The 24,842-nt window shown below is 40.2% G+C and overlaps 2 protein-coding genes across 5 annotated transcripts in view; one reads left to right on the top strand and one right to left on the bottom strand.

The window, feature by feature from the left end:
- Positions 1-12,007, bottom strand: part of ZFR (zinc finger RNA binding protein) — a 78,032-nt gene extending 66,025 nt beyond the window's left edge. For 3 of the 4 annotated variants that reach the window (XM_082453699.1, XM_082453702.1, XM_082453701.1), the window contains exons 1-2: positions 11,845-12,000; positions 11,451-11,550 (exon numbers count right to left, since the gene is read on the bottom strand). In XM_082453699.1, the coding sequence (XP_082309825.1) occupies positions 11,451-11,550; positions 11,845-11,881 (137 nt within the window). In that variant the 5' untranslated portion in view covers positions 11,882-12,000. Of the gene's footprint in view, positions 1-11,450; positions 11,551-11,844 lie in introns of all 4 variants that reach the window. The other variant, XM_082453700.1, reaches the window with a different exon arrangement.
- SUB1 (SUB1 regulator of transcription) overlaps positions 1-24,842 on the top strand; it is a 354,409-nt gene that overhangs the window by 215,435 nt on the left and 114,132 nt on the right. The window lies entirely within an intron of this gene.

Below are 24,842 nucleotides of genomic sequence, written 5' to 3'. Positions count from 1 at the left end.
ACAGGCCAGCACTCCCCTACTTTGGGCTCTGGAATTCACATTAGCTAACCAGGAAAACTAACTACTTGGTTTGGCGTTTATTTACTTATTTATTTTCTTCCAGGTACCACAAAATGCTCATTCCTCTCTAACGCTACCATGTTCCAAAAAAGAGGAGATCTCAATCAAAAATCACAAACAAAACCCATAAGGAAACAAGATACTAGGAGCAAGAGTTTGAAAAAAAAAAAAAGACTACAAGTATTAGTATTGGATATGAAATATAAAATAAGTACACTTAAAGAAGTAAAGAGACTATGAAAACCAAGACCAAGAACTAAGAGTTCAATCAAAAACAACCAGATGAATTAAAAAAAAACAGAATTTCCAGAAATGAAATACAGTATATAAAAATTATAATCGGAAACTCAGAAAGGCATTACGTAACTGATTAGACATAGCTGGCAAAAAAAAATCTATAAAAATTACTCAGAAGGCACACAAAGAGATGGAAGATATTAAAGAGGTTAAAAGACCAGGAGAAAAAAATAAAAAATGGTAACTTAACAACTCATTGGAGTTGCAAATGAAGAAAAAGGGAGAGAGGAAACATCTAAGTAGAATGTCTGATATAACAATCCTCAGATCCAGGAGCCCCCAACTAACCCTAAGTAGGATTAAATAAGGAATTCTCACCAATACGAATCTGAGTGAAACTGTAAACACCAAAGAGAGAGAAGCACAAGTAGCTTGAGGAAAAAAAATCCCTAGAAACTAAGTGATGACTTCTCAAGAATGAGAAGGGTGAAATGAAGATATTTTGAGATTAAAAAAGAGAGAAAAACCAAAAAAACATTGTTATCAGTAGACCCACATTAAAGGACATTCTCAAAGATTTACTTTAGGAAGAATGAAAATGATCTCAGAGTGAATGAATGTTAAATAAAAAAAAAAAAAGTGGTAAATACGACGGCAAATTTAAATACTCACTAGCTATATAAAACAATAATTTTGTTCAACAACGGTTGTGGGGTTAAGAACATCTGAAATATAGCACAACAAAAGCACAAAAATCAGGAGGGGACTGACCAAAGTTAAAACATTTTAAGTCCTGGTATTGTTTAGAAGAGTAAAGGTAATGATTAACTTTAGACTAAGTGAAACATGCTAAATTTCTAGAGGAACCACTATAGGACAAATGCGGAATGTTTCATTTCTGAAAGGCCATGAGGGAAACAAGTCTCAGTCAAGAAAATGTAGGCAGCTCCTGTCACTTACATTATTAAATGTGCTTTTTACCCCCTGGAAAAACATACTTTGTATGTGTTTGTTTCAATTTTGCATAAAATGGTAAAGTAACTGATAAAACTTTTTTTTTTCTGTCTTTCTCTTGGCACACAAAACACAATTTAACCTTTCCATTAGTCCAAATTTAATGCTCAACATTGTTGGACTTTTCTAGGTCAAATTATGGCATTTTACGTATCTACAAAATCACTGACAAATTTATCTTTACATTTAGTATTTTATAATGTTGAGAATGATGCAAAATTAAACTTTCTCACAGAATCACCCCAAAGACAAACCACCTTTAAATATTCCTTAAACTTGTTATTGTAATGTCATGCTCCCATTAACCTTCACAGTGCTATTAAAACAATAACTGCATCATTGTAGAATTTTAGAAGAAATTTAAATTCAGGCTCTGTTTTCTTCTTAAAAACTAGAATAAATAAAATAACTAATCCTACAATTTCTACCAACTCTTTAGATGGGTAGACTACAAGGGAGAGAGGGTGGTTAAATATCATATGAAAACCACTGACAGTTTTCTTGACATCTTTTAACTCTCAACATACCAGGAGAAATATCATTTGGGTCCATTGGACCTCTTACATTTTCTGTATTTTTGAGGTCATTTGACAATTTACATAAGAATAAGGGATAATGAAAATACTATTAGAAAATTTTAAATACAAAGTACAGTAAACCCAAATTTTTATTCCACATATACACAAAATGGACCATGTTCTCTGAACATAACTGCTCATCAACTTTCATACATGAACATGGAACATGTCCATCCCATAAATGCTAATTCCACATTTCAAATATTTCTCTAATGAGTTCTAACTTACCATTACTTCTGGTTCATCTTCCTGCATTTGAATTGTCAAAATGCAATGCTTAAAAAAGTTTTGAAATGTTTTATGGCTCATATTTTGTTGAAGAGAGATGGTCATTTACTTTGCTCCATAACTGTAAAACACTGTCAGTGTTTTTGCTTTGGAATGATCTAAAGAATCTTTTAATTGCTACACCATCTATTTCCTTCCAACTACCTTTGTATACATATCTGCCTTAAGCATCTGTCCACTAATGAACCGTATCGAGTAAATTTTGATTCACAAACATCACAAAACATGAAAGATTTCTGCCACATATACTTTTAGCAAAATGGGATGTTCTGGAACTTGTCACAGAATATTACATAATGAAGTCCTTCCTGTTAACTAGATGAGAATACCTTACTTTCCTTTTTTATCCTTATATTGTTCACTCACTGATTCTTCAGTTTGAAAAAAATCATCTAGGACATTGTATCTATAGACTCTTAGGCTGAGATTTTGCTTATACAATCAATTTCACCATTATCATTTGTCTAGAGTGGTGCTATTTTTGTATTCATCTTATTTAGCTAAGAGTTGTCAAATATTGTCTTGTGTTAACTGTCTTCTCTTTGCCAGTATGAACAGAGAATGAGTAATTCTGACTCCTCAACTGTGCTGAAGGAAAACTAAAAGCCAACTATTAAAGACAGCATCTCTCCTTTCTTTCATATCTTCTTGAAAGACGATGCAATACTTTAGGCAATGCAACATCCTCCAATTATTTCACTATTGTACTATCCTTCTAGGTCAGTGGTCCCCAACCTTTTTGGCACCAGGGACTGGTTTCGTGGAAGACAATTTTTCCACGGATGGGAGGGGGTGGTTCACGCGGTAATGAGAGCAATGGGAGCAGTGGATAAAGCTTCGCTCGCTTGCCCGCCGCTCACCTCCTGCTGTGAGGCCCGGTTCCTAACAGGCCATGGACCAGTACCGGTCCGCGGCCCGGGAGTTGGGGACCCCTGTTCTAGGTGCTTCCAACACCATTTTCCTATTGTATTAGTCTTCTTTTAACATAGTTAGCAATAAGTGATGAGTAAAGAGGAAATAATTCCTAGGATCATGAAATAGCAAAATGTTTCAAGATACAGAAAAATAAGATCACTAAGATTCCATACTCCAAATCTTAGACTTATAAAAAAAGATCCAGTGGATCCATATGGTAATTAAGATAAAATGAATTTTATTCCATTTTGAAAAATAAGCAAATTGTTTTCTTTGGAAGACCTCTAAGAAAGAAAAAGTCATGCAATGTTAATCCTTGTAAATATTTGTGAACAGAATTACTCAAAAAAGAAACAAACTATTGGGTACAATTAGAGCTAATGGATACCATAAATTAAACCAAAGTGCTCTATAACTTTCTATACTCAAGAAAAACACATCTTTCATTATGTCTCAAACATATTAACATTTCTTCAGAGAAAGGTATGAATATTCACACTGAGATGAAAATAAAAAATTAAAAATAGCCTCCCCCCCCCTTCATGTTAGTTTCTACTGTCAAGTTTTTTTTTTTTTGCAAACTTACTAGCAGCATTTTCAGAATTTTTTGTATTTCATAAATGTGAATAAGGAATTAAGCCTGTACAATAAGATCCCCAAATCCTCTAAATACAGAGCTAGGATAACCAGATATTCTGAAAGTAATGGATAGCAAATGAAGGATTTTAAGCAGAAGAGTGTTGGGATTAAATTTACATTTTATAGTGACCATTCTGCTTATAGTAAAAAATGGTTTGGGATGAGTGGGACTGGGGGAGTGAGAGAAGCAATAAAGCCACCTTCATAAATCCCATCACTCTTTGCCCTCATCTATATGATTAGTTTTTAAAAGGTTTTCTTACTGTTTTTCGTTTTTCTATCAAGTGTCAGATTTCCTCAAACCTCTTTAAAAGGAAGTTTTCTGCCCATTTAATGCCGACTACCATACCAATGTAATGCACTTTATACGATATATTATCTTTTCCCAGAAATAAAAAATGAATTAAAATTTTTATTTTCATTTAATTGATCTTCAAAAACAGTGCTTCCGAATACTTTAAGCCCATTTAACCTCTAGGACCCTCAAGAATTTATTTGTGGATAAACAATTGTATAGCACAGGGAACTACATTCAATATCCTGGGATAAACCACAATGGAAAAGAATGTGAAAAAGAACGTATACGTGTGTGTAACTGAGCTGCTTTGCTATACAGCAGAAATTCACACAACACTGTAAATCAACTGCACGTCAACTACAGCAACAAAAAATTTTATTTGAATACTAAATTAGACTACAAGACCTATCTTATGCAAAATTTTATGCTTGTCTTTCTGTAGCTCCAAACGATCAGATTCTAGTTTTTCTATACTGGCTGCCCATGAAAATTATACCAAAGATTTTGCTAACTATCAATCCTGTATCCAGCCTCTCTAAAGCCCTAACATTGCTGATTACTCCATCTTCTTTTGGTTTTTATAAACACTACATTCTTCCAGCTCTCTGCCCACCCCGACCCTGTCCCAGTATTTGCTTCTTTCTTTGGCCCTACTTTAAACACAGATGTCCCCCAAGTTTGTAACTATGGCTCTGTTCTATTTTTTCTCCCCACTCATTCAAAAAACGTTTACTAAATGTTTGATGTATGACAGGCACTGTACTTTCTCTGGTTTCATCCATGCTCACAGCTATAATGGTGGATCACCACCATATGGATGATATTCGGATTTACACTACGACCCTTATCCCTCTTCTGAGCTCCATTTCCAAATGTCTACTGAATATAATATTAACATTGATGGAGATATATGTATGCAGGGGCTATTCTGAGCAGTTTACAAATTTTATCTCATTGAATTCTCAAATCACAGTGGAGACTGTAGAGGCCTCCAGGGATGCTGATAGTGTTGTTTTTTTGATCTGGTGCTGGTTATACAGGTGTGTCCAGCTTATGACACTTCATCAAGCTATATTCTTATTATATGTGCAGTTCTTTTTATATATACCATACTTCAACGGAGAATTTTTTTAAAATTTCAATCCTATGAGGTAATTATTAGTATTATCTCTAATTTATAGATGAAGAAACTCAAGTACCAAAGGACTGTTTGCCCAATGTCACATGACAAATAGTAGAGGGATCCTGAATTCAGCTCAGCTAGCCTGACTACAGAACCCACCAACTACCAACCATATCAAGAATTTAATTCAGGTAATTCCCTGGCAGTCCAGTGGTTAGGACTCTGCGCTTTCACTGCCGAGGGCTCGGGTTCAATCCCTGGTCTGGGAACTAAGATCCCGCATGCCACGCAGCGCAGCCTGCGGGGGTGGGGTGGGGGTGGATTTAATTCATTCCTATCTTGGCTCAACGCATTTTGTCTAAAATGACCTTCCCTCTATTTTCAGAATTAAAGACCATGAAGCCTACCTCAAACTCCATAGTCAGAATCCTCCAATTCCCCATTTTAGTATTTTATTAAAACTCAGTTATGATCGCTATCATGGCATAGTTACCTGTAGGTATACCTGCCCCTACCCTCATCCCCCAAGAGTGTAAACTCCTTGAAAGCAGGGACTATGCATGCTGTAAGTTACTCCCTAAGAACGTGTTTTAATGTATATATTACATGAGGAGACTAATACTAAAACAACAAAAAAAGCCCAGTGTTCTTTGCTTCATTAATTCGCCCTCCGTAAGGACGAATTAAGAGCTGCACTGCACACAGCTTTCACAAAACACTAAGAAATGTTATACTCAGAACGACGACCCTAATTGTGATAGAGTGATGCCAAGGACAATGTTGTTGGCGCACTCCTCACCTTTAATCTCATTCTAGTAATTCTAACATACTTTGTCAATTACTACATTTATAAGCCCAAGGACTGTCTTCTGATTACCCTGATGGTGTACTTCTGAATAATAATTTGGTTGATTTGCTTTTTTTGACAAATACCTCTATTTAAACAGCTATATATTCTAATCCAACTGCCCATAAGCATACATCTATTTCTGGGCTCTCTGTTTTAAGCCAATGATCTATTTGTCTATCCCTCTACCAATACCACATTTTCCTGTTTAATAACATCTTTTGGTCCCTGCTAATACAAGACCTTCCTTACGATATCTTACAAGACTGTCATGACTACTTTTGGACAAATACTCTCTTCACTATCAACATGAGAACTCCTTTATCAAGTTACCCCAAAAAGCCTGTTGTGATTTTTACTGCAATTACATTAAACATATAGACTACTTAGGAGAACATCGATAACTTGATAGTATTGATTTTTTTTCACTGTATGAACACAGCCCCTCTTCAATTATTTGTCTTCTTTTATGTCCTTTATAGCCTATTGTATTTTTTTCTTAAAGTGTTTTGCATATCTCATTAGTTTTATTTCTACTTAATAGATTTTGTGGCTATATAAAAAGGACTTACTTGAAATTTGATAATCTAATTCAACATTGCTGAAACAGGAGTGATCTTAGATCCAGAAAATTTGAACTCTTATTATTATTTCTCATATTAGTCTGTTGATTATAATCATGTTGCTTGCAAATAATTAAAAACTTGGAGGTCCCTATTAAACGGACATTGAAACTGAGGCCTCCAATTGATACTCAAGTACCTACTTTTAAAACATTTGAGATTATGAAGCTCTATATATTAAGTGTGCGATAGCCATCAACTAAGGAGAGCTTTTAAAACCCTTTTAGTATTATTATACAAATCTCTATAGAAAACTAGCATTGGTTAAATGCCTATTGAAAATCAAGCACTAGGCTAGGAAGTTTTATATTTAATAACTTCACCTCAAAGCAAGTTAGTTGAGGAAACTGAGTTGTAGAAAGATTAGGTGACTTGCACAAGTGTCTAAAGAGATAGAGTTGAGATTCAAATCCAAAGTCTGACTAGCTCAGGCCCTTTTCATTATAGTATACTGTGAGGCAGGTTATAAAAACACAGTCAAGCATACACCTTAAGCATTCTATACAGGGCTATTCTGCCTCATCCTACTCTTAAGGCTATTAATAACACATACAGGATATATCATCATTGTAAAAGCACTAATCCTTTCGGAAAGAAAATTTTCATTATTTCAAATTCATTCATGCAATATGAATCCTAAGATCTCTGATTCAACAATGGAGGAGCTGATATAATTAGCAGTTGCAGTAAATTTTTTTTTGGTAGAGCCAGTAAATTTCCATCACTAAGATCGGTTTCAAAAACCTGTTCACCTGGTTTTTTCACCATCTCAGTTAGTCATTACTTCTTTCTACCTTACTAGCGTTACTTTTATTCTTTCCTCCAAGATACAATATTCTTAACCCTACATTCAAATAAAAAGCAAAAAAGAGAAGGAGAAAAAGGAAAATTCACTGGCCAATCAACCTACCCAAGTTATCTTAGTGATGTGAAAAGATACTTATCCTTTAGGAACAGATGTCCTAAAGACATCTCAAGAATCACTAGATGAGATGCCTTCTTTTGACTAACAGATGCTTAATTTAAGCTAATGTCCAGACAACAGTCGAAATCCACTTAAACATTTATCATTTAACAACATTTGCTGAGATTCTAAGAATATGGGGGCAATTATTTTGTACCTTTATACAATCATTACTCTATGAAGTTTTTGAACTCAATTAATTCTAGATATTAAAAGGGTAAAAAAAAGTTGCCAAATGATTATTTTAAATAGCTAACTTTATTGAAGGTAGAATAACATTCAGATACCAATGATACACTAAGAGCTATAGATAGAACAAAGAAAATTAGTTTAAGCACAAGCTAAACATTTAGGTTATGCTAGTTAACAGACAAGCGTCTTGAGTAGATAGAGAGGTGACAAGAACGATATGACCAAGGCTTTTCTAAAGAATACGAGAAACTGGCTGTTTAAAACTCTCAAAGAAAAAGTTATGTCCTATTCATAGTGGGATATAATGGAATTACTTTAGTTTATATTACATATACATATTTGTTTATGCCACAAATCCCCTTCAAAAACTGAAGAACTCCTATGAGAACTTCTGTAAAACTGCCAATGAAGGAGACAAAAAAACTGATTTGATCCTATGATACTATTAATTAGAAAGTTTTTTCCACTGAGAATTACCTTTCTCACATTCTTTGCTACCCTAAGTTCTTACAACTGTTGAAATCATTTTTTTCAAGATTTATTATAAAATTAATGTCTGTCTAAAAGTTTTTAAGTATATCTTCTCAAACAAAAAAGGTACTCTACTGAAGTAGGTACCTATCTAACCAAGTTCCCTTTCTGCCATGAAGCCATTCTTATTTTTTCCTCACGCTTGAGATCTGCCTTGTCCTACACACCCCAAAATTAACATTCTACCAGAAATATATACTTATAAACACAATAATTAATACTTAAAACCTTTCTGATTTTGTCACTGCCAAGGGGAAAAAAGCACATGAAAGGTAAGAAAATGAAGATTACATTTGCAATAGTGGCAAATGGCGCAATAGGTTTATTTACTAGCCTTAAAAAAATACAGAAAGCAGGAAGAAAAGCAATCAGTAGCTGATGGAACGTGTAGCACAAGGACTGAATAAATGCTTACCACAAAAATATTTAATATGTATTATACAAAAGAAAAACCTGGTTTATCTAAAGGTTATTAGTAGTAGAACTTATAAGAGATCTTTACAACATCTCTTAAAGAACTTTGATACTTAGTATGCCATTATAAATCTCAAATATTAACAAGCAAAAGCAAGTCTAAATTTAAAATTAATTTAATCAAATACCTCACATAGTTGTAACCAAGAAAACGAAGAACTGGAATTAAATCTAGACTTAGAATAGTTACTCTCAGTTATCTGTACTCAATGACAGGTGAAGCAACTATTCACATAATCTACAGGTAAATGTTTAAGATCTCCTTGAGTTTACATCCTTCAAAAAAATTTTTTTTTGCAAAGTAAGCCTTGGTCTTCCATGTCTCAAAGTTACATTTTAATGATTTCTAGACAGGAAGAAAGAGGAGCACCATCACTGCATCTTTTGCATATGCTTTTATTACTAATGCTATTTGTTCATCTTCCTTGAACCAAGGTATTAGCATTACTGGACCTGATTTCTTTCCATTAAAAACAAACAATTCTATATAGTATGTTATATACAAGGACAGAGCATCTTAACAAAGTAGTATCAAAAGACTAGTCGTTTCTCATTAGACACACATATAACAAGCAATTTAATACTCTGGATTGCTGTTACAGTTTACTGAAACTTTATAAGATTCAAAGCCAAAGAAAAACTAGGTACAGAAATTCTGTAATAGCTTCCTATACTGGAATAAAATACAAACATGCAAATATTTGATCAAAAAATTATCTTTAAATTGGCATTTCCTCCCCTCATTTCTATCTATAGGTTTGCATTAGAAAAAATATTTCAAAACTGCCACAAAGAACAAACCCACTACATTTTCAGTAAACAGTTAATAATCCAACAAATCTATCACTCTGTCCACAGTAACAGAAAAATACTGTGTAAAACAATTAAAACTTAAATGGTTAAACACAGCCTTGTGTAGGACACACAGTACTTGGTAGCAGTAGATTTATGGCACAGTGCTGATTAGCTATATCTTGTTACCCAGAAAAAGAAAATGGCTTGATTTTTCTCTCTCTCCACGAAAATTATTTGCTCTTTATTAAAGTGGCTGAGACTTTGTTAGTTGTTTATCACAATTTGTAAGCAAAGAATTTTTAAAAAGTTTGAAAAGCCCCAAGATCGTGCCCCAATAATTTGTCATCTCAGTTCTTTTTCTGGAAATAAGCTTCAAGGTAAAAGACTTGTAAAAAAATGCCCCATGCGTTCAACGCATTTGACAATTAGTAGAATATTAATTTCATCAATAAAACACATTTATACATTTTAACATCTCTTAAAAATCAATGGGGTCTTAAGCACTGAGTCATATTTTACCTGGTAGTGATTTTTTTAGTGATACATAAAATAATGATACCCTTCCTTTACAATAAATGGTATCTTATAATTCCATGAAATATGGCAACTCTGTTCCTCAGAATTACAAGTTTTAACCGAAAATGATAGCCCAATTTTACAGATGAGGAAAATGAAAGACCAAATAAGAGATGTCCCCAACGTCATTAAAATCCGGAGCAAAAAAGAATGGAACCCAGGTCTTCTGGTTCCCAGTGATGTCCTTTCCATTAGACAACCCGCCGCCTGAAGTGAATGAGGTGAGAAAACTACCTGGGTTTATTAAGCAATAGCTGATTTACCTAGTACACAGATATCTAATATAGTCTCTCTCTCTCTAAAAAGCTGATCACTTAGGAGCCCTGAACGCTTATGGCCTGAGTCTAAAGAGACTCAGACTGACTCAAAAGTAACAACAACTGAATCTAATGTTTTTCTTTCTTTTGATAAGATATATAACGAACTACAGAAACTTCAGAAATTAGAGCTTCCCTTAAGTAAGAGATTTCATAGGGTGCATTTCACTAACTCGGTACCTCACTTGCACTTTTCATTTCCCTGGAGGGGAAAGACCCGCCAAGGGAAATTACTGGCCCACCTGGAGCCTAAACGCAACAGCTAGAACAAAGCTGTGGACTCATTTATCAGCACTAGAAACTTCGCACATCTCTTCCAGTCTACCAGCTACACAATTCACAGGTGGTTGGTGTGTTTACCTCTCTCCTTGCAAGGAGAACTAAAGAAACCAAACGAATGCGATGACACCCACAGTCTGTTTGTGGGGATCGGGTGGAGGGCCAGGGGAGACCACGAGACGCAGGAGAAGGCACCCGAGAAAACAACACGTTATCTGGGCTCGGGGGGCCGGAGCACCGGGCGAGGACCGGTGCCCGGGCGGCGGCGCGACTCCGCACTCCCCGAAAGGTGTCCTCGCCCACCGTCTCTTTCCCCAAGGGGGAGGGGGGTCGGAGGTGGAGACCGGGCCGGCGGGGGCGGGGACCGGAGGCACCGCAGGGGCCGCGGCCTCGGCTCCCTCCCTCCCAGCCCGGCGGGGGTGGCGGCTCGGCTCCGAGGCCGCGGGAGGCCATTTTAGCCGCGGGGCCGCCGAAGGCCCGGGAGGCCCTCCGCGGCCCCCCGCCTCACCGTCTCCCGCTCCTGCCCCCACCGGGGCCGCTGTCCGCCCCGGGCCGGGCGAGGCCGCGGGGCTCGGCCTGCCGCCGGCCGGCGCTCGGGGGGGGGTCGAGGGGGCGGCGGGCGTGTGGGCGTCGTGTCGGCGGGATCCGGGCGGAGGGGCGAGCAGGGGAAGAGGAGAGAGAGAGAGCGGGGAGCCGTTACCTATACTGGGCCGCAGCCGCCGCCGCCGCCGCCCCGCTGTGGGTGAATCCAAAGTAGTTGCCGGTCGCCATTTTGGCATCTTCCCCCAGCCGGCTGGGCACTGCGGCGGGCACGGAGAGTCGGGTCCCATGGCGGGAGGAGAGGCGCGGAGGGGCAGAGACGCCGAGGGAGGGAAGGGGAGAGAGAGAGAGAGAGGCGCCGTGAGAAGCTGCCCTCGCCGGGCCGGGCCGCGGCCGCGCCGCCTCCCCCTCCCGCCTCGCACTCACTCACTCGCACGCCCCGGTGGCGGCCGCCGCCTCCTCCCCAGGGCCTGCCCCAACCCCCCGCGCCTCCCCGCCGCCCCGGGCCGGGGAAGGGGCCACGCGGGGACCTCGACGGGGCACATTATACTCACCATAGGTGAAAGAAACTACAGGGCATATGGGAATCATGGGCTCGGGCTGCTGCTGCTGAACTCTGAACTCTCACCCGCTGCCTCCCTCCTCTGCCCCGCTCCTCCTCAGCGGAGAACAGACCGCCGCCTCCCACCGCACTGCGCAGGCGCTCCCGCGCTCGGCACCCTGGGAGCTGTAGTCCCGCCGCCTTCGCGGCTCCGACGGGCGCGTGCCGGGCCTCGGCCGAGGCGGGCCTGGGGCGCCCTCCGGAGAGGGCGGGCTTGGTCTCCTCCGCTGTGGTGGCGAAGGCGAGCCGAGCCGCGCCGGCCGGGAGAGGGAATCGGGGAGAGTGACCCGAGAGAGTGACGTCTGCCAGCCTTTTCTTCTTACTTTTCACTTCTTTCACTTTGGCGTGTGCATTTGTTCTCTCCCGTTCGCCCTTCTCCACCGTGCACTTTTCACCAGGACTTGAGCTGGACTAATTTGGATTTTTCCTTATTTCTCGCATTCCCGCTTCTTGTCCTTCGCCTTTAAAGTGGAGAAGGAAAGACGGGAAGAAGAGAAAGAGAAAAAGAACGGCAGGTGTGCTATTGCGTTGGATACCCCTTCCGAGCACTTCTCTTCTGGTCCCTTCTCCCACCCGCACCCACCCCTTGATTCCTACAGCGTGTATGGAGCCCTCACAAAGCGCCAGGCCCTCTTCTGGGTGCTGGAGATAGAGCAGTGAGCAAAACAAAGTCCCTGTTCACACGGAATTTACTTTCTGGGAAAGGGGAGAGTGGGCGGCGGGAGGTTATGACAATAGCCAAATAAATACGACGTCGGCTGGTGATTGCAGCTTGAAGAATAAAGCGTGGTAAAGAAGTTAGAGAGCGAGGGACGTGCTCCTTTATGTAGGGCGTGGATAGTGCAGCCAACGGATAGAGTCGTGAAGGGGGTGAGGGGGCAAACCTGGCTGACAGTCGGGGGAAGAGACAGAAAATGGAGGGTCCTAAGGCAGGCGTGCTCGAGAGCAGCGAGGAGGTTACGCTGGCTGGAGTCGAGTGACGGGGGGTCCAGATCACAGAAGTCCTTGGTAAGAGTGGTGAATCTTTCATGGTAAGGACAGAAGGATACTCTCCCCACCGTGCAGGCGTGTCTTTGTTCCCTCTGCTTTCTCACTGTTTTCTCTTTACTTTCCCTGTGCATTTTCAAGCATTCTCTTTCCTCTTGCAGTCGCCCTTCTGACTACTTCTCCCACCTTACTTCTTTCCTGCCTTCCATCAGTGCCTAAGTGCTCCATTTCACCTCTTCCTCACCTTGTCCACAGCCATCCCCCGGACCCTCTGCTACTCGCCTCTCTGTATTGGATCTGAGCTGGATATGAACATTAAAAAGAAACACAAAGGGTGAATCAGAACTGACTCACTAAGTTTAGGGCCTTATCCCACCTTCTCATGCCAGAGCAGAGACAGTACCTCAGTTCTTATTTGTGCCAACCCTGCTCCCCCATACCTCCTACAAAGGTACAGTTTCTAAAATCCTGTCTGAATTATCCTTTTATTCATTTCAAAAGAGAGAAAATGTAGAATATTTGAGAAAAATCAATGTCACTGTTTTTCAGAATACTGATGTTTCTCCAGGCAAAAGTTATTTGTGCTCCAAGTGTGTTGCTAGGGAAAAAAAAAACCCAAACATCTCCTACACGTAAGATATTAGAACTGCGTTTTAAAGGTAATTTGCCTTGAGCTTCATGGAGCAATCAAGCCTTCAAGGCGCTGACTGTAACTGCTTTGATAAATTTGCACTATTAGTTACTAGGCTATTTGACTAAAACTGGAGGAGAAAAGACAGGTGTTAATCACCTGCCCAAGAAGATTCTTTTTTGGCCAATTTTGTGCTTGGTTGCTTGGCAGGCATTTAGAGGATGGAAGAGGGCTGCAGGCACACCCCAATGAGCAGTCAGGTAACTAGAAAGAGGGAGGCATGCCTCTTCTCTTTGGTAACTGTTCCTAGGGGTCAGGGTAGGTGTGGCAGCAGGAATGGCCTCAATCTGCCCCTGATTTGGGATTCTTTAAGGAAGGAGTTTTGGACAGGGCTTGGAATCAAGAAAACTCGGGTCCTTTTCCTGGGCTTTTAGTAGTGGAATGACCTGGGTACATTATTTAACCTTTCTGAACCTGTATGACAGGAATAACAATAACGCTCACAGGATTGTGGTGGGGATTAAATGAGGTAGCATTTCTGTAAAATAGTCATTCACATTCAGCCAGAGTGATGAGTTCAAAATGAAAATCTGATCAAACGCTTCTGTGCTTCGCCTCCCACTTAGCATAAAGCAAAACTTCCATGTGGTCTACAAGCCCTGTGTAGTTTGTCCTCCCCACCTTTTCAGCATCTTCCTCTTTATTCTCTCCATTCCAGCTTCCTTGGCCTCCTATTTACCATGCTCTGTCCCACCCCAGGGCTTTGCATGTTCTCCCTGCCTAGAATGTTCTTCCCTCCTCTCTTCACCTAGTTGACCCTTGTACTTCAAGATCTCCACTCAGGACTTCCCTCGTGGCGCAGTGGTTAAGAATCCGCCTGCCAATGCAGGGGACACGGGTTCGAGCCCTGGTCCCGGAAGATCCCACATGCCGCGGGGCACCTAAGCCCATGCACCACAAATACTGAGCCTGGGCTCTAGAGCCCGCGCACCACAACTACTGAAGGCTGCGCGCCTAGAGCCCGTCCTCTGCAACAAGAGAAGCCACCGAAATGAGAAGCCCGTGCACTGCAATGAAGAGTAGCCCCTGCTCTCCGCAACTAGAGAAAGCCCATGAGCAGCAACGAAGACCCAACACAGCCATAAATAAATAAATAAATAAATAAATTTATTTTAAAAAAAGATCTCCACTCAGTCAACTCCTCAGCCTCAGTCATATCCCTGACCCCCTGAATGGATCAGACCCTTATTATGCTTCACACTTAGTGCCTTTGTCACAGCTGCAATCTTACACTTATCGCATGATTATTTGATTAATATGTACTTCCCCCATCAAACTGCAGCTTGTTGAAGGCAGGGCGCTAATATTGGGTGCCTGGTGATAGAACTTATTTAATGAATGAACCAGGCTGCGCACAGCTTAATCTTTCTTGGATGATTCGGAAGGCAGTTCAGGAACCTATAGTGCCTGCCTCAGCGTCATCACGAGAAACCTTAATTAGCATCTGAGGCCAAATGAGGAAATGTCAATTGGCAGACCCAGAATAGGTGGAGCTAGCCTGAGAATGCCTGCACCTAAACTCACCCGAAATATATCTGTTTGCCTTTCCTCACACCTTTGAGTCAAGAACTGGTATCCTGAAAGGCCTTCTTACAATACAAACATGTCAGCCAGAAAGAATAATATAGAAGCTACTCTGTACCACGAGGAGTATGGCATAGTGAAAAAGACTCTGATGCTGGACTCAGCTGGCTTCAGATCTCAGCTCTGTCACTCAGTGCTATAACTCACCTCAGTCACAACCTCTTTGTGCCTCATTTTTCTCCTCTGTAAATAGAGATGATGAAAGTACTACCTACAGCAGGGGGTTGTTGGTAGGGCTTAACATCGTCCTAGATATGAAGCTCCTAGATTAGTGCCTGCCCACTGTAAGCACTTTGTGAGTGTTGGCTATTATTCCAACCACCACCCATTCTTATTACAATCATAAATGAGCCAAAGGATGGGAATATTTTTTGTAGGGGGACAGAGAGACCAAGCCCACAGGGCATAAAATAGGAGGTAGCTAGATAGGGAAGCATGAAAGGGGAGGTGAGGGACAAGCAGCTGCTGCTTCCTCCTTGGTCCTGCAGCCCAGGGACAGAGTGAGGAGGCCAGGAAGCTCATGTGGAACCTGTAATCCTCTCCCAGGAGAGATAATTACAGTCATTGCACTTGGGACTAATAAATAAAGGTAGGGAAATGAGGCTCAGACTCCAGGCATTCTGGAACCTTACCAGCACAGGCAGGTGGTAGGGGGGGAGGGGATAGCAGGTGGTGGGGGGGAGGGGATAGCATGTGGAGGACAACAGGGCCAGGCTAAGGAGCTGACCCAGCTGTCCGATTAGTTCCTAAGGGCCAAATGGGGGTAGGACAGTGCTCATAGTTCAAAGGAAAATCTCTGATTCTGTTTAGGAAATCCTTATCAGAAGGACCCATTCCAGCTGGTGGGGTGTGAAGGTGAAAGACCAGGAAGCAGGCCCATCTAAATTCTTCCCTCCCCACCCCTTCTTCTCTCCTTCTCTCCCCTCCCTTCCCCTCTGCTCTCCTCCTCTCCCTTGGAGGGATAACTCTGTGGTCTAGGAGATATGCTGAGAGATATTCTTTAGAATCCAGTTGAAGTTTTTTCTTGAGTTTTGGCCAATGGATGGTGGATGGTGGATAGATTGATGGATACATGAAGGCCTTTAAAAGAATTAAGGAACAAACTGAGAACCTTGATCCAGGATCAGATAGTAGGGTAATCCACAGAGATAACATGTATCCTTGATAAACACAGTGACAGCTGCTGGTGTGAAAGGGAAATTTAGTGCAGAAGATGATGTATTTGTCTCAATAAGAGAGTTTATGATATAGTGGTTTCTTCTAGGGCCAGGTTATTTTTTTTTAATAAATAAATTTATTTATTTATTTTTGGCTGCGTTGGGTCTTCATTGCTGTGCGCAGGCTTTCGCTAGTTGCGGTGAGCAGGGGCTACTCTTTGTTGTGGTGCAAGGGCTTCTCATTGCGGTGGCTTCTCTTTTTGTGGAGCACGGGCTCTACGCGTGGGCTTCAGTAGTTGTGGCTCACGGGCTCTAGAGCACAGGCTCAGTAGTTGTGGCGCACAGGCTTACTTGCTCCGCAGCATGTGGGATCTTCCTGGACCAGGGCTTGAACCCGTGTACCCTGCATTGTCAGGTGTATTCCTAACCACTGCGCCACCAGGGAAGGCCCTAGGACCAGGTTTTACGGGTTCAAATCCTACCTGCACCACTTACTAGTTGTGTAGATCTAGGGCAATTTATATAACCTCTCTGGACCTCAGTTTCTTCAGGAACTAATGCCACCTAGTTTATATGATTGTTGTGGGCATTACATGAATGAATACATGTAAAGTTCCGGGAGCATTACTTGGCACATGGCAAGTGCTCAATGCAATCTTTTTGGTTAATACCAGACAGAATAGATATTAAAGGATTTCTTGACATAGACAGTCTCTGATTTCTCTCACCCTATTATACTAATTTTTTTCAATTTAATTTTTTGAGATATAACTCACATACCATAAGATTCACCCTTTTAAAATATTCAATTCAGTGGCTTTTTGTAGATTCACAAAATTGTGCAACTCTCACGACTGTCTAATTTCAGAACATTTTCATCACCCCGATAATAAATCCTGTACCCATTAGCAGTCACTTCCTATGCTCCTCCTCTGAGTCGCTGGAAACCACAAATCTCCTTTCTGTCTTTGTGGACCTGCCTATACTGGACTTTTAATATAAATGGACTTATACAATATGTGGCTTTTTTAGCTAGCTTCTTTCATTTAGTCTTATGTTTTCAAGTTTCATCTATGTTGTAGCATGCGTTAGTACTTCATTCTTTTTTTATGACAATAATATTCCATTGTTTGGATATACCACATCTTGTTTATCATTCATAAGTTGCTGGACATTTGGTTGTTTCCACTATTTGGCTATTAAGAATAATGCTTCTAGATTTGTTCAAGATGGCAAAGTAGAGGGATGTGTGCTCACTCCCTCTTGCGAGGGCATGGGAATCACAACTAACTGCTGAACAATCACTGACAGGAAGACACTGGAACTCACCAAAAAAGATACCCCACATCCAAAGACAAAGGAGAAGCCACAGTGAGACGGTAGGAGGGGCATAATCACAATAAAATCAAATCCTATAACTGCTGGGTGGGTGACTCACAAACTGGAAAACACTTATCAGGCTTCCCGACCTGGGGGTCTGGCAGTAGGAGGAATAATTCCTAGAGAAGCAGACTTTGAAGACTAGCGGGATTTGACTGCAGGACTTCAACAGGACTGGGGGAAACAGAGACTCCACTCTTGGAGGGCACACACAAAGTAGTGTGCACATCAGGACCCAGGGGAAGGAGCAGTGACCCCATAGGAGACTGAAACAGACCTACGTGCTAGTGTTGGAGGGTCTCCTGTAGAGGTGGGGGGTGGCTGTGGCTCACCATGGGGACAAGGACACTGGCAGCAGAAGTTCTGGGAAGTACTCCTTGGCGTGAGCCCTCCCAGAGTCCGCCATTAGCCTCACCAAAGAGCCTGGTAGGCTCCAGTGCTGGTTCGCCTCAGACCAAACAACCAACAGGGAGGGAACCCAGCCCCACCCATCAGCAGACAAGCAGATTAAAGTTTTACTGACCTCTGCCCACCAGAGCAACAGCCAGCTCTACCCACCACCAGTCCCTCCCATCATGAAGCTTGCACAAGTCTCTTAGATAGCCTCATCCACCAGAGGGCAGACAGCAGAAGCAAGAAGAACTACAATTCTGCAGCCTGGGGAAGGAAAACCACATTCACAGAAACATAGACAAAATGAAAAGGCAGAGGACTTTGTACCAGATGAAGGAACAAGATAAAACCCCAGAAAAATAACTAAATGATGTGGAGATAGGCAACCTTCCAGAAAAAGAATTCAGAATAATGATAGTGAAGATGATCCAGGACCTTGGGAAAAGAATGGAGGCAAAGATCGAGAAGATGCAAGAAATGTTTAACAAAGACCTAGAAGAATTAAAGAACAAACACCTAGAAGAATTGAAGAACAAACAAACAGAGATGAAAAATACAATAACTGAAATGAAAAATACACTAGAAGGACTCTATAGCAGAATAACTGAGGCAGAAGAATGCATAAGTGACGTGGAAGACAGAATGGTGGAATTCACTGCTGCGGAACAGAATACAGAAAAAAGAATGAAAAGAAATGAAGACAGCTTAAGAGACCTCTGGGACAACATTAAATGCAACAACATTCGCAGTATAGAGGTCCCAGAAGGAGAAGAGAGAGAGAAAGGACTCGAGAAAATATCTGAAGATATTACAGTCGAAAACTTCCCTAACATGGGATAGGAAATAGCCACCCAAGTCCAGGAAGCACAGAAGAGTCCCAGGCAGGATAAACCCAAGGAGAAACATGCCAAGACACAGAGCAATCAAACTGACAAAAATTAAAGGCAAAGAAAAATTATTGAAAGCAGCAAGGGAAAAACAGCAAATAACATACAAGGGAACTCCCATAAAGTTAACAGCTGATTTCTCAGCAGAAACTCTACAAGCCAGAAGGTAATGGCAAAATATATTTAAAGTGATGAAAGGGAAGAACCTACAACCAAGGTTACTCTACCCATCAAGGATCTCATTCAGATTCAACAGAGAAATCAAAAGCTTTACACACAAGCAAAAGCTAAGAGAATTCAGCACCACCAAACCAGCTCTACAACAAATGCTAAAGGAACTTCTCTAAGTGGGAAACACAAGAGAAGAAAAGGACCTACAAAAACAAACCCATAACAATTAAGAAAATGGTAATAGGAACATACATATCGATAATTACCTTAAACGTGAATGGATTAAATGCTCCAACGAAAAGACACAGGCTTGCTGAATGGATACAAAAACAAGACCCGTATATATGCTATCTACAAGAGACCCACTTCAGACCTAGGGACACATACAGACTGAAAGTGAGGGGATGGAAAAAGATATTCCATGCAGATGGAAATCAAAAGAAAGCTGGAGTAGCAATACTCATATCAGATAAAATAAACTTTAAAAGAAAGAATGTTACAAGAGACAAGGAAGAACACTACATAATGATTAAGGGATCAATCCAAGAAAAAGATATAACAATTATAAATATATATGCACCCAACACAGGAGCACCTCAATACATAAGGCAACTGCTAACAGCTATAAAAGAGGAAATTGACAGTAACACAATAATAGTGAGGGACTTTAACACCTTACTTACACCAATGGATAGATCATCCAGATATAAAATTAATAAGGAAACACAAGCTTTAAATGACACAATAGACCAGATAGATTTAATTGATATTTATAGGACATTCCATCCAAAAACAGCAGACTACACTTTCTTCTCAAGTGCACACAGAACATTCTCCAGGATAGATCACATCTTGGGTCACAAATCAAGCCTCGGTAAATTTAAGAAAATTGAAATCATATCAAGCATCTTTTCCGACCACAATGCTATGAGATTAAAAATCAATTACAGGGGAAAAAAATGTAAAAAACACAAACACATGGAGGCTAAACAATACGTTACTAAATAACCAAGAGATCACTGAAGAAATCAAAGAGGAAATCCAAAAATACCTAGAGACAAATGACAACGAAAACACAACTATCCAAAACTTATGGGATGCAGCAAAAGCAGTTCTAAGAGGGAAGTTTATAGCAATACAAGCCTACCTCAAGAAACAAGAAAAATGTCAAATAAACAATCTAATCTTACACCTAAAGGAATTAGAGAAAGAAGAACAAACAAAACCCAAAGTTAGCAGAAGGAAAGAAATCATAAAGATCAGAGCAGAAATAAATGAAATAGAAACAAAGAAAACAATAGCAAAGGTCAATAAAACTAAAAGCTGGTTCTTTGAGAAGATAAACAAAATTGATAAACCTTTAGCCAGATTCATCAAGAAAAAGAGGGAGAGGACTCAAATCAATAAAATTAGAAATGAAAAAGTTACAACGGACTCAGGAGAAATACAAAGCAACATAATACACTACTACAAGCAACTCTATGCCAATAAAATGGACAACCTGGAAGAAATGGACAAATTTTTAGAAAGGTATAACCTTCCAAGACTGAACCAGGAAGAAATAGAAAATATGAACAGACCAATCACAAGTAATGAAATTGAAACTGTGATTAAAAATCTTCCAAGAAACAAAAGCCCAGGACCAGAGGGCTTCACAGGGGAACTCCATCAAACATTTAGAGAAGAGCTAACAGCCATCCTTCTCAAACTCTTCCAAAAATTGCAGAGGAAGGAACACTCCCAAACTCATTCTATGAGGCCACCATCACCCTGATACCAAAACCAGACAAAGATATTACAAAAAAAGAAAATTACAGACCAATATCACTGATGAATATAGATGCAAAAATCCTTGACAAAATACTAGTAAACAGAATCCAACAACACATTAAAAGGATCATACACCATGATCAAGTGGGATTTATCCCAGGGATGCAAGGATTCTTCAGTATATGCAAATCAATCAATGTGATACACCATATTAACAAATTGAAGAATAAAAACCATATGATCATCTCAATAGGTGCAGAAAAAGCTATTGACGAAATTCAACACCCATTTATGATAATAACTCTCCAGAAAGTGGGAATAGTGGGAACCTACCTCAACATAATAAAGGCCATATATGACAAACCCACAGCAAACATCATTCTCAATGGTAAGAAACTGAAAGCATTTCCTCTAAGATCAGGAACAAGACAAGGATGTCCACTCTTGCCACTATTATTCAACATAGTTGTGGAAGTCCTAGTCACGGCAATCAGAGAAGAAAAAGAAATAAAAGGAATACAAATTGGAAAAGAAGAAGTAAAACTGTCACTGTTTGCAGATGACATGATACTATACATAGAGAATCCTAAAGATGCCACCAGGAAACTACTAGACCTAATCGATGAATTTGGTAAAGTTGCAGGATACAAAATTAATGCACAGAAATCTCTTGCATTCCTATACGCTAACAACGAAAGATCAGAAAGAGAAATTAAGGAAACAATCCCATTCACCATCGTAACAAAAAGAATAAAATACCTAGGAATAAACCTAACTAAGGAGGTAAAAGACCTGTACTCAGAAAACTATAAGACACTGATGAAAGAAATCAAAGGTGACACAAACAGATGGAGAGATATACCATGTTCTTGGATTGGAAGAATCAACATTATGAAAATGACTATACTACCCAAAGCAAGCTACAGATTCAATGCAATCCCTATCAAATTATCAGTGGCATTTTTTACAGAACTAGAACAAAAAAATCTTAAAACCTGTATGGAGACACAAAAGACCCTGAATAGCCAAAGTAGTCTTGAGGGAAAAAAATGGAGCAGGAACGATCAGACTCCCTGACTTCCGACCATACTACAAATCTACAGTAATCAAAACAATATCGTACTGGCATAAAAACAGAAATACAGATCAATGGAACGGGATAGGAAGCCCAGAGAAAAACCCATGCACCTATGGTCAACCAATCCATGACAAAGGAGGCAAGGATATACAATGGAGAAAAGACAGTCTCTTCAATAAGTGGTGCTGGGAAAACTGGACAGCTACATGTAAAAGAAAGAAATTAGAACACTCCCTAACAGCATACACAAAAATAAACTCAAAATGGATTAGAGACCTAAATGTAAGACCAGACACTATAAAACTCTTAGAGGAAAACATAGGAAGAACACTCTTCGACATAAATCACAGCAATATCTTTTTTGATCCACCTCCTAGAGTAAAGGAAATAAAAATAAAAGTAAACAAATGGGACCTAATGAAATTTAATATCTTTTGCAAAACAAAGGAGACTACAAAGAAGATGAAAAGACAACCCTCAGAATGGGAGAAAATATTTGCAAATGAAGCAACTGACAAAGGATTAATCTCCAAAATATACAAGCAGCTCATGCAGCTCAATATTATAAAAACAAACAACTCAATCCAAAAATGGGCAGAAGACCTAAATAGACATTTCTCCAAAGAAGACATACAGATGGCCAAGAAGCACATGAAAAGCTGCTCAACATCTCTAATTATTAGAGAAATGCAAATCAAAACCACAATGATGTATCACCTCACACCAGTTAGAATGGGCATCATCAGAAAATCTACAAACAGTAAATGCTGGAGAGGGTGTGGAGAAAAGGGAACCCTCTTGCACTGTTGGTGGGAATGTAAATTGATACAGCCACTATGGAGAACAATATGCAGGTTCCTTAAAAAAACTAAAAATAGAATTACCAGATGACCCAGCAATCCCACTACTGGACATATACCCAGAGAAAACGATTATTCAAAAAGACACATGCACCCCAGTGTTTGTTGCAGCACTATTTACAATAGCCAGATCATGGAAGCAACCTAAATGCCCATCGACAGACAAATGGATAAAGAAGTTGTGATACATATATACAATGGAATATTACTCAGCCATAGAAAGGAACGAAATTGGGTCATTTGTAGAGATGTGGATGGATCTAGAGACTGTCATACAGAGTGAAGTAAGTCAGAAAGAGAAAAACAAATATCATATATTAATGCATATATGTGGAATCTAGAAAAATGGTACAGATGAACTCGTTTGCAGGGCAGAAATAGAGACACAGATGTAGAGAACAAACTTATGGACACCAGGGGGGGAAATTGGCGGGGGTGGCATTGGTGGTTCTGTGATGAATTGGGAGATTGGGATTGACATATATACACTAATATGTATAAAATAGATAACTAATACGGACCTGCTGTATAAAAAAATAAAATTCAAAAATTCAAAAAATAAATAAATAAGTAAAATAAAAATAAAATAGAAGCAATATTGCGACAAATTCAGTAAAGACTTTAAAATGGTCCACATCAAAAAAAAAAAAAAAGAAAAAAAAAGAATAATGCTACTATGAACATTTATTCATATGTGTCAATCTGACTGAGCTAAGGGATGCCCAGATAGCTGGTTGAACAGTTTTTTTCTGGGCGTGTCTGTGAGGGTGTCTCTGGAAAAGATTAGCATTTGAATCAGTAGATGCCCTCACCACTGTGGGTGACCACCATCCAATCCATTGAGGCCCTGAATACAGCAAAAAGATGGAGGTTGGGCGAATTCACTGTCTGCCGGAGCTGAGACATCCATCTTCCCCTGCCCTCGGACTTGGAGTTCCTGGTTCTTAGGCCTTTTGGCTCCAACAGGGACTTACACAGTTGGTTCTGATTCTCAGCCCTTCGGTCTCGGACTGAATTTCATCGTCAGTTTTCCTGGTTCTCCAACTTGCAGATGGCATATCAAGGGACTTCTCAGCCTCCGTGACAGCATGAGCCACTTCCTGTAATAAATCTCTTATACATATCACTGTATATCTTATTGGTTCTTTTCTCTGGAGAACCCTGACTAATACAAGTTTTTGTGTGGACATATATTTTCAATTCTCCTGAATGGGATTGCTGGTAAATACCGCCCCCCTTCACCACCACTTTTTTAAAACGTCTCAAATTCTCCTCCTTTTCACAGCTTCTTGCCCAGGTCCACTTCAGCAGCCCACTAATTGGTCTCTCTTCCTAAGGATCTAACTCTCTCAAACCCATCTTCTTAAAAATTATCAAAGGATATAAAATTTAAAAAAATAGTAGTAATAGTAAGAAGAACATCAGTGTACATTACAATCATTTATTCTTCATAAAAACCTATGAGAGAAGAACCTAGGGGCAGACGGGAATAAAGACGCAGACCTACTAGAGAATGGACTTGAGGACGCGGGGAGTTGGAAGCGTAAGCTGGGACGAAGTGAGAGAGTGGCATGGACATGTGTACGCTACCAAATGTGAAATCGATAGCTAGTGGGAAGCAGCCGCAAAGCACAGGGAGATCAGCTCGGTGCTTTGTGACAGCCTAGATGGGTGGGATAGGGAGGGTGGGAGGGAGGGAGACGCAAGAGGGAAGAGATATGGGGATATATGTATATGTATAGCTGATTCACTTTGTTATAAAGCAGAAACTAACACACCATTGTAAAGCAATTATATTCCAATAAAGGTGTTAAAAAAAAACCTATGAGAAAAAAAAAACTTATGAGGTAGGGACTATTATGCTTATGCCATTTAGAGATGATAAAACTGAGTTCATGAAGTTAGTAAGTGGTAGAGGCAGGATTTACATCTCGGCCAACGTGATTCCAGAATGCCTAACCTGCATGACATACCACCTCCCTAGAACACCTCT

Source organism: Balaenoptera physalus (genome assembly GCF_965194825.1).
Source record: "Balaenoptera physalus genome assembly, chromosome: 3".
NCBI lineage: Eukaryota > Metazoa > Chordata > Mammalia > Artiodactyla > Balaenopteridae > Balaenoptera > Balaenoptera physalus.
This window is presented reverse-complemented; position numbering and strand designations above follow the sequence as displayed.